Source organism: Cyprinodon tularosa, unplaced genomic scaffold (genome assembly GCF_016077235.1).
Source record: "Cyprinodon tularosa strain WSP-4 unplaced genomic scaffold, ASM1607723v1 ctg43, whole genome shotgun sequence".
In the NCBI taxonomy this organism is placed as follows: domain Eukaryota; kingdom Metazoa; phylum Chordata; class Actinopteri; order Cyprinodontiformes; family Cyprinodontidae; genus Cyprinodon; species Cyprinodon tularosa.
Genome location: NW_024039152.1, coordinates 1734204 through 1747581, shown reverse-complemented (window position 1 = coordinate 1747581; position 13378 = coordinate 1734204). Strand labels below are relative to the sequence as shown.

General features: G+C 37.3%; 1 protein-coding gene across 2 annotated transcripts in view; it reads right to left on the bottom strand.

Annotated features, from left to right (window-relative positions):
• LOC119792735 (stromal membrane-associated protein 1-like) overlaps positions 1 to 13378 on the bottom strand; it is a 94336-nt gene that overhangs the window by 68295 nt on the left and 12663 nt on the right. For both annotated transcript variants that reach the window (XM_038299496.1, XM_038299497.1), the window contains exons 2-4: positions 8480 to 8613; positions 7473 to 7558; positions 3247 to 3322 (exon numbers count right to left, since the gene is read on the bottom strand). In XM_038299496.1, coding sequence (XP_038155424.1) covers positions 3247 to 3322; positions 7473 to 7558; positions 8480 to 8613 — 296 coding nt within the window. The remainder of the gene's footprint in view (positions 1 to 3246; positions 3323 to 7472; positions 7559 to 8479; positions 8614 to 13378) is intronic.

Below are 13378 nucleotides of genomic sequence, written 5' to 3'. Positions count from 1 at the left end.
GAGGACAAGAAGGAGAAAACGGGAGATTTCTCTGATTGTCTGCATCAATATTACAGCCTTTGGTGAGCTCCATCTAAAACCTTGCCAGCTAGCTCTTTGTTTTCCCTTTCCTTCATATTGAGGGTCTGGCAGCAAGAATTATAATTAAAATATTTTTAATTAAGTATGATTTAATTGCAGGGTTGTGTGTTAAATAAAAATTTAAAATTTGCTACCGTTACATGATTGTTTTTCTTCATTTGGATGTATATTTACTACTACACAAAAAATGTTTTAATAAACCCATAAACTGATTAAAACTAAATGAATAATTTCCCCATCATTTCCAGTTCTAAAAATAACCTCACAAAATGATGCTGCCACTACCATGCTTTGTTGTATGAATATAAGTACAGCTAAAAAAATGTAAAAAAAAGTTAAACATTTTTAATTCCCATTTCCAAAAGTTAAAAGTCATTTATAACATGAGCATTACAATATTTAATGCCTTAACTGTATTTGTTAAGGCATTAAATATTTTGACGATTATGAAAATCCAAAATTTAGTGTTTCAGAAATTTTGATTACTTTTGATCGATAAAAAAACATAAGAGTCAGGCTCCTGGGTCGTTTCAGTCTGTTGTTTGGTATAGGTTTTGTGTTTGGCCATTTAAATCATGATGATACTGGTCACACAACCTCAGCGAGATAAGTTCCAGGATAGAGCTGTAGATGCTCTGGAGCTGAACAGTACTCTTTCCCTTCTGTATAGTGTTTGCTTTTCTGGGGGCGACAGGGTCGACAGTGGAGTCGGGTGTAGGAGTTTGCCCTGAAATCGAAGGATTGACAGTTCAACCCCCGGCTCCGGGTTTCAGTGTTGTTGTGTCCTTGGGCAAGACACTTCACCTGCATTGTCTGCTGATGGTGGTCAGAGGGCCCGGTGGCGCCAGTGTACGGCAGCCTTGCTTCTTTCAGTGTGCCCCAGGGCAGCTTTGGCTACAGTGTAGCTTGCCACCATCAGTGTGTGAGTGTGTTGCGTGAATGACTGAATGTAGTGTAAAGTGCTTTGGTCAAATCTCCTGACTTGAAAAAGCGCTATAGTACAAGTACAGGCCATTTACCATTTCTGTTTTAACAAAGATGGCTGTCCAAAGGTGGAAAATTTTACTTATCAAAGGTGTGTCTTCAATTCTCGAGGTGCAAGTGTACCACTTAATCTTGCTCAGAGCTACTGGCTCTCCTGTGCTACAGTACTTTATGATGTTGCTGTTTGATTTCTCTGATGTGGGAGATCAAACAGTCCTCGCTGCGCTTGGGCCAAATAAAAAAAAGATGCTCAGGTTTGGTTTAGGTGTACTCTCTTTGGGATGGACTAGTTTTTGTTTTTCAGGTTTTGAACCAGGAAAACTAAGCAGAGCCCGGTTGCCGGACACTCCAACGACATGCACACAATCACACACTAGAAGCAGGGCGACTAAGAGAGCATGTACGTAAACATAATTACTTAGATTGTATAAGGACCTTGAGACAAAGGTCTTACACACATGTCCAATAGTTTTTTATTAAAAAGATAAAATGTATTCTACCACAAATCCAGGTTTATTTTTAAAATGGCCTTGCTGATTAGAAACATTATAGGCTCCAGCGATCCAAAGACTACGTACTGTTATTCAGTCCTAATGTGTGTAATTATTATTTGTGTTATCATTTTTTTTTTATTGTTATTATTATGATGTTTTACAACCAAAGCTTATGCAAATTCCTTTTAGGGTGTCAGTGCTATACAGTTATGTTTGCATAACAACAAATTACCTGAATAAAACATTGAGTGTGTCAGAATAATACATTTAAAAAAAAATTTTTAGAAGATTTATATCTTTTTTCCATTTTTCTTGATTAATTTAATCAATCCTGTAATGTATCCATATTGATTGATTTTTTGTTAATGTATTGCATAAATAACCTACAGCATATTTCATACTAAAATATTTTCATATTAGTATTTTGGTTCTTTCCTATGTTTTAATTTGTGCTTATACCTGCTGTATTTTCCTTTTTTCTGGTACGATTTTTGCACCTTGTTGAGTATGTTTAATGTGTGGACGCGAGGAAAAGTAGATACGGGAAACTGCAACTCATGGTGATCCAAGCAAACGAAAAAAAAAGAAATATCAGCAAACCCCCACAAGGAATGATTTAGTAAACTTTAGTAAATTAAACAGTGAGAAAATGTTGAATTCTACAACATAAAATGAATTATTTCAAGCCAAAAGTGGCTTGAAATAATTAAAAGTATTAAAGGGTTGGCACCCCTCCGCAATTTCTTAGTTTCTCTTTCTATTGTACAGGACATGTTACAAGCCGAAATGACCTATGCACGTCATGGGTCAGAATCAACTGAAGGTATCAGACTACGGCTGTGGTTTGACGCAGCCTGGTTTTGTGCCGAGAAATACCTGCCTGCCTAAAATTACCTCCCGTCGCAGGAGCGTGCATCGCCCTTAACTCTTTGACACTGATGAGAAAAAAGATGGAAATATGAACAAAACTGGAACTTGTAAACATATTTTTAATGTTTTCATATTTCTTATGCATGGATACCCTAAAATTAAGAGTTTTGGTGGACAGAAATTCATTGGAATTAATACAATTCATTCCAATGAATCGTATTCAGTAAAATCGTTTGTAAAGTAAAGTCCTGGATTCAGTTCTGGTGTGCAGTAATCATGGCTGAAAGTGCTTCCCATGCCTCTACGTGGATTTAAACCTAAAAAACACCATTACTGTAATGGACCGTAGGACAGAACATGCGAGCAGCAACAGATCCAGAAGCAAAGAGTTTGTAGGAGTTAACATCGAGTCTGATGAAACCAAAACTCAGCAACAGAATAAATGCTTGAAGGGGGGAAAAAAAAAGAGCATTTCTGCCATTCACCATGTTATTATAGTCATTCAGGAAGTTATGAATGATGAAGAATTTTAAATATCAAGCTGTATATTTGGAGTTTCAAAATATAATATGAGTCAGTTTTTGCTCAGCGGGGTGAGATATTTTCAACAAAGGAGGAGACATAAAAGCTAAAGGGAAAGAAAAAGTTGTTGTTTTGCATAAGGATGATTTCTGTCCTCTACAGATTCTGGCCTCAAACAACCCATCAGCTACCAGTGCAGAGCAGGTTACATAAAACTGCCTCCAACTACTGAAGCTGTAACAATAACATGCACTGACTGAAAATGGAGAATAAAACACGTGCTGATGATACTCACTGAAGCTGCAGCCAGGGCCTCCTGGTCGTAGTACTTCTTCCTCTCATATTTGTCGCGGATGAACACTTCAACAGCTCTAAAGTTTGGAGTTAAGGATACTTTTTTTTATTAAAAACAGTCAGATGTCATACTCAAAAACAAACGTTTTTATCCCAAAAATGTCTACAAGCTGTAAGAACCTGGACACAAGACAAAGGTATATTAGTATATTGGTATTAAATGAGGTATATTTGTTTTTGGAGCGCTGTCCCTCCAGTATAGGTACAGTCTTCCTGTGTAAAAACATTAGATAGCTTTAGAAACTTGTTAATAGCATAATCTTATCTTAGACTTCTCTTTTCACAAAGTGTATGGTGTAAGACTGAATCAAAATGGCTTGCAGATGTGGAACACACCGTAATCCAAAATCCATTCTTGCTCAGTAAATAGTCATTCTCAAGTGGAATTTGGTCTACAATAATTGATGGCTACTCTAGGGTAGAGGTTTCCAACCTCTTAGTTTTTGACCCATAAAATGGTGCCAGAGTCAACTAATGATGCAAATTACTGGTGAAGTATACAAACATTATAAAAATCTATTAGCCATATGTATAATAATAATTAGAAACTGGCATCAGCAACCAAAGTAACTGGTTGTGTCTATTTCTAAAGAACGGTTTATATCTTTAAGTATTTTAACATAAATGTATATCATTTAATTTAATTTCTATAGCTAATCTAAATATTATAAGCTGGAATATCAATGACCTCAAGTTGGGCATCAATCCCTTTTGGAAATCAACGCACTAGGGCACATTTAAAGCCCCCAATCCCTGAACCTGGACTTTATAATTGTATAATTGTTGGACTGTCAAATGCTAAGGACGATACCTACTAGGACTGATAGTTGCCAAAAAATTCATTGGAGTCCTCCACACCTCCTTACTTAAAAAAAAACAAGCAGCTGATGCCTATAATACCATGAGACTTCATAAGGACTACATAGGTAGTTTTTCCAAGTATCTGGAATCCTTTCTTGAAATATGTTGGTAAAACCAATATAGGCTGAACTGAATTTTAATTCTAAAAATTCTTCCCTCTCTGAACTTTTTTTACTTTGTATTCTTATATACCATATATATATATATATATATATATATATATATATATATGAAAATGTTTTTGTTTGTTTATGTTTCTATCTGCATTCCTTGACATGCTGCAAGTCAATCTAAACTTATCTGTTGGTCTCTTTTATGCTATAAAAAAAATAAATAATAAAAACAAATAAAAAATAAATAGCTTGATTAAAAATAGCAGCAGTTTCTAAATGGAAATATGTAATTTTGCATCTCGGTATTGTGTTATAAGAAGACAGGCAACTGGAAGTGGATGCAAATAAAGCCTAAGATGGTGCATTTTGGTCAGAAGATAAATAATTTACATATTACAATAACAGCTGAAAATATTTCAAGACTTATTTAAAAAACTGTGCCAAAACAAAGTATGGGGGGGACTGCTGAGATTAGGTCATGGAACCGTTTACTGTTTAAACTTGGACAACCGGCACTGTAAACATGTGAAAGCTATTCCACCCCATCGGTTGACCACCCACACTGTGTTGCCTTTTTTGCAAAGAGGAGCGGAAACAACACAGCAGATAGGATGCAATCCACAGCCCCACTCAGAATCATAGTGGGATACCATGAGCTGAATGGCGGGACTGTTACAGGAAATGGAGGATGCTCCAACATTGAGGCATTGAAACAATGTTTTCCACCACCTGGAGAAAATATATCATAAAAAAACTTTAGAAAAAAGTAAGCGATAATCTTCACGTGGACAAAAAGTGTTAAGCCTGATATGCTTATTAGTGAGGATAAGGCCATACTACCAACAACTATGCAATAAATGGAGATCAATGCTCTGCATAGAGCTCAGCCCTTAGCCGCAGTCTCCATCTGATTATATACGCACTGCTGACTGTTAAAAAAAACATAAGATTTTTAATATTGCTAGCAGCTGGGAACAAATCCTGCTCATGAAGGTGCTGAGACAAAGAGATCAGCAGTTGAAGGTCTCAGCATAAACAAAACAAACACAGCTTGAATAATACTTAATACATACATCTCAGTTCAAAGAGTCCTAACCTTCTGATTTTAAAGAAGCTTATAATGGTGCATGCTGTGTAAAATAAAACAAAGCTTAGTTCTAAGTGCTGATATATTCTTTTATATTTCAGAGGTCAAAAGGAATTTTCTTAGCCTTGGTCCAAAGCTATTGCATATATTTATGCTGACTACACAATCACTTAAACAAGCAGATTTTCTTATTTAAAGTCCAGCATGTTGTGGTGAGAGGAAGAAACAAACATGCACAGAATCGCACATGTCGAGGCGGTCGCTCTGTTAATCTTGGGCCTGTTATCTGCAGCTCTCAGCCAGCACCGCCGCTGTCAGAACAACTAATGGACTTCAAAAAGAATGAAGAGCGATGACCACCCGCACAAATGGGCTCTGCCAGATCCCAGATACTGTATTAGACCCACATTTTGCACACAGAGTTTATTTATTTCTGTCTGCTGATGGAAATATCAGAGTATGCAGTTATTGTCATGCCTTTTATCACAAAGGAGGGCAAACTGAAGTCTACTGTTATATCGCTGTAGACACAGATGCAGCTGGAGGGGTCCGGGGAAAAACAATGAAGCTGATGGGTTGAATGAATGAATAAACTTACAAATTCAGCACTATGTATAATTAATGATCTATAGACTTAAATTATTTGTATTATTTATTAATGTAAATGATTACGAGTGCAAAGATTAATTTAGTAGGAAAAGTGGTAACATTGTTTTTGATATTTCAGAACATACCTTTAAATTGACTTCACCTGCTCAGTATAATAGATCAACCTTTACATATTTTCCTGCTGAGATTTCAGGCTCACCAAAACAATAAGAGAATCAAGTGAAGCTAAAATTTCTCGCTTGTTTCAAGAAGAAGCGGCATGTAGGAAACTGACAATGTTCCTGAACACGAAAGCAAATCTATGACAAAGAGGCCAAAAAAGGAAAGAATGGGAGTGCTAAGTGCAAAGCTCAGACCTTAATCTGATGGAAATGGTGTGATGCGATATAAAGACAGTTGTGTGGAAAAAACAGACCTCTTAAACTGTCTGTCACGATAGTAAAACAATTAATAATATGAATAGTATTTGTAGTAAAAATGTAAATGAGTTCGATAATTTCCACTTCAATGCTTGTTTGTTTTCCATCCGTCTCCCGCTTATTACCGTACTTAATACTGGGCGACTAAATGTTTCCCTCCTGTGCATCCATTTCCGCTCAAACCTCCTTTCTTGTTTCCTCAGAACAGGCCAGAGTTAACTCAAGCATCAGGCGCTGGCCAGACAAATTATCTCATGCTGTTACGTACCAGAGCGTCACACGAAAGCCCGGTGAGGATTAGCAAGTCTGTGAAATGGGTGTCGAAATTTTAAAAAAGATGGAATTGTTTTAGAAGCTGAAAGAGACAGCGGCAGGACGGGAGCGCTTTGGATTTCAGCCAAATGACCGACAACCTGTACATGTTGTTATGCAGTTACAATTTCCGTTACCACCTCGGGCTTCCTGATAATCTACTATCACTGGAGGGCTTAATCACCAAATTAAATCCAAAAAGTAATCGCACCTACAACAGTAAGAATTGCATAGCTGTGCAACAGCACAAAAGAGAAAATACCTTAGGAGATCAAAGACTGTTTGGGTTGTATGGTGATGCAATAAAAAAAATGTCTCGAAACAACAATCTTTTTTTTGTAATATTCTCTGGGTCATCTCATCTTCCAGCAAAATGTTTTATAGTGAAAGGCCTTAAAAGAACAGAAGCAATGATCTGAAAGACTGATAAACTTATCCAGAAAAATAATCTGCTTCTTTAAGACCAGATTATAGGAGTTACTAATGCTAAATAGACATCTTGTTCTGCACCCCTGGGGTGGACTTACTATTTCCACATACATGTTTTCTGTTTACTAACAAACAGTGTGGAATATGTACAGTAATGTGGTTAGGTTGAAATTATTCTAAAGTCATTCTCTGACATGTATAATCCTGCAATGGAGAGGTGCTGTGCTTTCATTTTACCATGACCGTGGGAGGACTTTTATTTTAATAAGGAAAATATCATTTTTATTATGACGTTATGCGTGAATGAATATTATATGGCAAATCAGTGGAAGGATACTGGTCTGTCTGCGGCCTCCTGAAGTTCTCTGGTAGGTGGGCTTCGTACAGCTGGCGAGCTCTGGTGTTGCCCATGTCCACCATACTCTGCAATAAAAGGAAGAAATTTAATTAAGAATTACAAGCAAGAAATAAAAAAACAAAAAAACAATGTAATAGGCAGGGAGGCAACTGGTAAAAGACTCGGCCCAGAGCACAGCGGGTTCTTTCACTCATCACATTTGCATTCAACTCATTTTGCCCGCCGACTCCTTTGCATGCATGCACAGACACAGTAAAGGACACAGTGGCTGTATGCAACAAGGCTAAATTAAGAGGAGCGTGATGGATGGGTTGATGATAGGAGAAATGGAGGAGACAGAGTCGGAATAATCAGGCATCCAGAATTAATTAGTCACTGAATACAGTGATTAACATTCTAAGTGAGACCCTTTCCTACTCACACACAGCTGACAGAGAGAGGCTAATCCAAAGTACTTTAGCACACACACATGCAGTAAACAGTGCTATTTATTAACAACTGCATGATTTGGAAAAGTACTGGCATCCTCGTAAGAGTGAGACAGATGCACACACAGGATCTTTGATCTGGAGCTTAATAAAGCACAACGCATCACATGTGGCCAACAATACTCTTATTACCTTCTTTCCTCATGTTAGTATAAAAATAAATACTTAAATCATAGAGGAACTTCCTTACTTTAGTTAATAATTTCTCCTCTCATTTTAGGCACCACTTAGCTGTTCTGCTTCAGTAAAGCTTTTGTTTAGTGCTTCAAGGGAAACTACGCGAGTCATTTTCAAAGGCCACAAGTTCTTTCATTAAATCCCCGTTGCATCTGCTCTACCTCTGGAAATGAATACACCACATTTCTTACTTGACGAAGAAAAGTGAGTCCACTTTAGCCAAAGCACAGCGTACAACATTTGAATGAAGCTGTAAAAGCAGATAGATGAAAATTTTTCCTATGATGGGTTATGGGTGTGGGTCTGTCTGTGTCTATATACCTGAATCTGCTCAGGTGTCCACTGGTCCAGATTGACAGATTTGACTCTGGAGATGTGGACTCCAAGGTTCCGATGGATTCCAGCACAGCGGATACACATGAACACGCCCAGGTTCCATGATGCCCACCGAGGACCTTTATGAGAGAAGAAACAAGAGAAAGAAAAATACTTCCACTTTAAATATAAATTAAAATGTTAAGTCTTCTAGGAGGTTAGGTCTTTATGTTCACAACAGAACAAAGGTATAGGACTCTTACACACTAAAAAAGATTTGTTAATTATTGACACCACTCTCTCAAATTGTGCAGAAGAATGTGCATTAAAATAGGTTCAACTATGGGCAAACCCGCCAACAAAAAAGAGTTGGCTCCCATGGCAACTAATATCACCTTTTAGCAAATTGAAATGGGACACGCATGCAGCAATTAAACTGTAGTCTACTGCTATGTCAAACTGTGCAGCTGGTCTGTGCACAATTTGGAGATGTGGGTGCTAAACCCTGAGATAGTTATAAAGGCTATGGAAAAAAATTAGTAATCTTCCAATTCTGAATAGATTCTTATTAATCCATATAGCAAAAGATCAGTTTTTTAAAAATACATTTTCGACCATCGCCCATTAACTATTACTTTATTGATTTGTTGTAGACTGTTAAAATAATAAGTATCAATACGTTTCATACCTCCACAGCCAGGTAATTTGGGTAACAGCTAAAGAAAAATAAATATTATATATATTATTATATTATTCCAGCAATACAATTTGACATTAGATCAGATTGGATCGAAAAGAATGGGTTGGAAATTTTGAAAATCAGAATCAAATTGATTCTTGAGATTTGAAACGATACTCAGAACTAGCAGATTCCTGTATGCAAGTTGTCTAAAAAATTAAAAGACAATGCAAAGCAGCAACTAAAAGGTAAAATCTATTTTGTAGCTTAAACAGTGGCTGGAGATTCCTGCAGGGAAAACTCTGTGACATGCAAACCCTTCAAACATTAACATAAGATCTCTACAGAGGTCTTTTAAATGTTTAAAACCCAAAAAAACTGTTATCTTTTATCACACATAATGCGAGACTCGCGTTTATTAACATGTCTTTGACCATCTTATTGCTGCAAGGAGGTTTTTATTCCAGCCAATTAACTCAACTAAAAGAGATTTTACAATGAAGAATGGGATGTTCTTCATTTCTTTACACTTGATCAAAGCATATGTGGTTATAAAGGGCAAAATAAAACCAGAAATGCTTCCTCTCTGGTTTCTACACACAATAAAAAAATCTATGTAAAAAAAATATCTTATTCATTTGTGACTAAACACTACAAAGTATTTAAAGATTCTTTTTTAAGGCATCTAAAGATTTCCTGCTTTAACTAGATGCTGCTTGCCTTCTCACATTTACCTGCTAAATAATGTCTGTAATTAAACGCTGCTGTGTTTGAAGACCAAAGGCTTCACATAAAAGAAAAGTGCTTTGCGTTTTTTAAACCTGCCAAATGTTTTGAAGCTTAAATACATAGAAAAATATGCCATATTATTCATTAAATGTGCTACATGCTGACCTTAAACATATTCTTCTACAGTGAAAGAGTTGGCTTAAACTGCAACCAGTTGTCGAATCTGGAAACTGCAGCGGGGAATTTTAAGTGCTTTATTTTAGAAACTCAACGCACATGGCCACAAAGTATTAACTTAGATTTGTGAAACGGTTTCAACTGTTTCCAGAGAAATATGTCACTGAAATGCCAAAGCCACCATGTGGAAAGAGACAGAAAATTACCCAGGCTCTGCCATATCTCTATGGGGATGAATTGGAGATGGCACAGAAATGACAGTGAAATTATTCCAATGGACTGGTTGCTAGAATCCCTCTTCAGCACTCATGCTCTATCCCTGACCAGAACATGAAGCCTGCTCGCGACTTTAAACACATAAAGTGCAACGGCTTAACTTTTATGGATCCGAGCTACATAGTAGTGGTGCAGGAAGCCCAGCGTGCTTGCTTAGTTTTAATAAGAGCATCAGTGTGCTAATGCAGTGGCACTAATGCGCTACATAGCCTGAGGGGGCATTAAGGCAGCTGAATGAGTGTTAAGCCTAAAATCAAGCAGCTCAGCCATTGCAAGCTGGACTCTATCTGTTAGAAATCTATCAGCAACCATCAGACTTTTTTTTGTTTGCTCTTAAATCCCTTTTTCCCAAAGATATTCAAAAATAGAGTTTGATTGGAATAATTAAGAAAAAGAAGCCAAGCTTGGACCTGCTCATCTGATCTGCTTGGGGAAAGTGTGGTACTAAAGCTGAAAAATGACCTTGAAAAATTATTCAAATAAAAATATGGCAAATGGAATTGAATGGAACAGAATAGGCCTTTAATGTAAGAGCAGGAAAATTTAGGTGCATCAGTTCGTCTTCATTATTTTATCTCTTCACAATATTCTAATTTCTAAAGAACTCAAAACACCTGCAAAGGCCTTTAAATGTCCCTCAGTGTAGTTCTGTAGGCTACATAATTATAGGAAAGACTGCTGACATGAAAGTTGTCCAGAAGACAACTATTTACACCTTACATTAAAAGAGCAACATACAAAAGCTCATTGATAAAGAAGCTGATTGTTCAAAGCTCTGTATCCAAGCACATTAATAGAGAGACAAAGGAGAAAATGTGTAGAAGCAATAGGAATTAACGCATAAAAACAAACCCATTTGAACTTGTGGGGGAGATTCACAAACAGTGGACTGCAGTCAGTGCTTCAAGGACCACCATGCAGATGTATGCATCACATGTGTTTTGGCTGTCGCATTCATTGTGTCAGGTCACTCCTGATCAAGACAGCATCAGATACGTATCTGGATTAAAGACCTAAAGGACTAGACTGCTGCTTAGTGATGAAAAGAAAGTTTCTGATGAAAGTAAACTGTGGAACTGTGCATCTCAGGGTCTGGAGATAGAGAGGAGAAGCACAGAATCATTGATGCTTCAGTTCCATTAGCTGACATTTTAGAGTTTATCTTAAGATTATTTGTTTTTAAGTCTTTAAATGGCTCGGCCCCTCCTTACCTCTCTGAGCTTCTCCACCCCTATACTCCCACTCGGTGCCTCAGGTCAGCTGAACTGCAGCTCCTGGAGGCACTGAGGTCCAAACAGAAGCTTAGAGGAGACGGAGATTTTTCAGTTGCTTCTCCAAAATTGTGGAATGAGCTCACCCGCTTAATTAGACAATCCTCTTCAATGCTTATTCTTAAAACTCATCTTAAAACCTATTTCTATTCTTTGGCCTTTAAAACAGCATAAGACTATCCCTGTTTTTGCATTTGTGGTTTGTTTTCTTTAATCTGGTTTTATTTAATCAATTTATTTTATTATATATGTTTTATTCATTTAAACTTCTATGTTGTTTTTATACCATTTTAACTTTACCTGATATGTATGGCCGTTTTAAAAGGGCTTTATAAATAAAGTTAAGTTGAGCTAATTCAAACTAATTCACAGCAGCTGTTGTGAAACTGAAAACTCTGAGTTCCCAACCTTAGGATCAATTTAGAGTAGCAGATTTGAATCAGAGTTTATTGAATCTGTTTATTGAAACGGACCCCAGGTTTCAACCATCATTGATTTGAAGTAAAATAAAGCAGAATTTGACAGTTCAGGGTTGTCCATGTGGGATGCTAAAATTGTGGGGGAGTTTTGAGATTTCCATTTAAAAGGCATCTGCATATTTCTTAGTCAGGAGTCTTCTGGTCTATTGCAGTATGGTTTAAATATAAAAACATTGAGTTTGGACCCTTGGGAAGATTACATTTATTATGTTTTCCAATCAAAACAGTGACATCCATGTTTCAGTTAAGCATCAGTTGTAAATCTCTTTAATCCAGATAGTTAACCTTTAATTATTTCAGCGTTGTACTGTGCGCCGGTCAAACTGCAGCTGTTTTTTTGTTTGTTTTTTTCTCAGTTAACATGAAGATTACAGCAGCCAGCTCTAGAAATCCTGTATATTCAACTGTACCTGTACCTGCCATAAATCATATCAGTTTAAATACTTTAAGTTTCTGGGTTTTTTGTTGTTTTTTTTTAAATACCTGCCTCCTATGTGAACAGGAAGCTCTCTAGTCACCACACATATTCCTGCACAACACATCACAACCTATTTGTGAACTTCCAAACATGATTAGACATGAAAGAAGTTTTCGACTCTCAAACAAAAGTCCGACGAATTTCATGTAGTTAAACCAATCTTGTATAAACCCCAGTGAGCAGGCAGGCCCACACTCATGGAGACTTTGAGATAAATAGCCATAAACTCGACCCTTCTGGCGTATTGAAAGTAAATATTCAAACAAATTGATACACACTGACATGTTCACCTACGGCACACGCATACAAAGTGAAACAGGGACGACGACGTACAAAGCAATCCCATCCCAGCGCGGAGAGACACAGACAGAGAAACACCCAGGAGCCTTGATGAATGACAGCTGAGCTTTCAAACTGACCAGAAGAGGGGATGGGGTGATGGGGGAGGGACAGCTAGCCGAGCATGAAATTAAAGCCCCAACTGTCAACCTGAGGACAGTCAGCAGAACAACTTGAGGGCGGCTGTGTTCGGAAGTGTGTGACAGTGGCAGAGAGGAGGAGATGGTGGCAGCAAAGCCCCTTTCAGCGGAGACAATGGGCCGAGTTCAGAGCCGCTGCCACTAAACAGTTACATAATGTTCAAAGTGTCACTGTCGCTCTGTCAGTTGCAAGAGGAACAAAAACAAAATTAAAAAAATGTCATAACTGTAAAGCATGGAAGTGGAGGGTTGTTGGTTTGGGCTTGTTTTAAAGGAATCCCTTTTAAGCAATTCTATCAAGCTGGAGAACATTTTCTTTTTCCCCTAAAAAAAATGC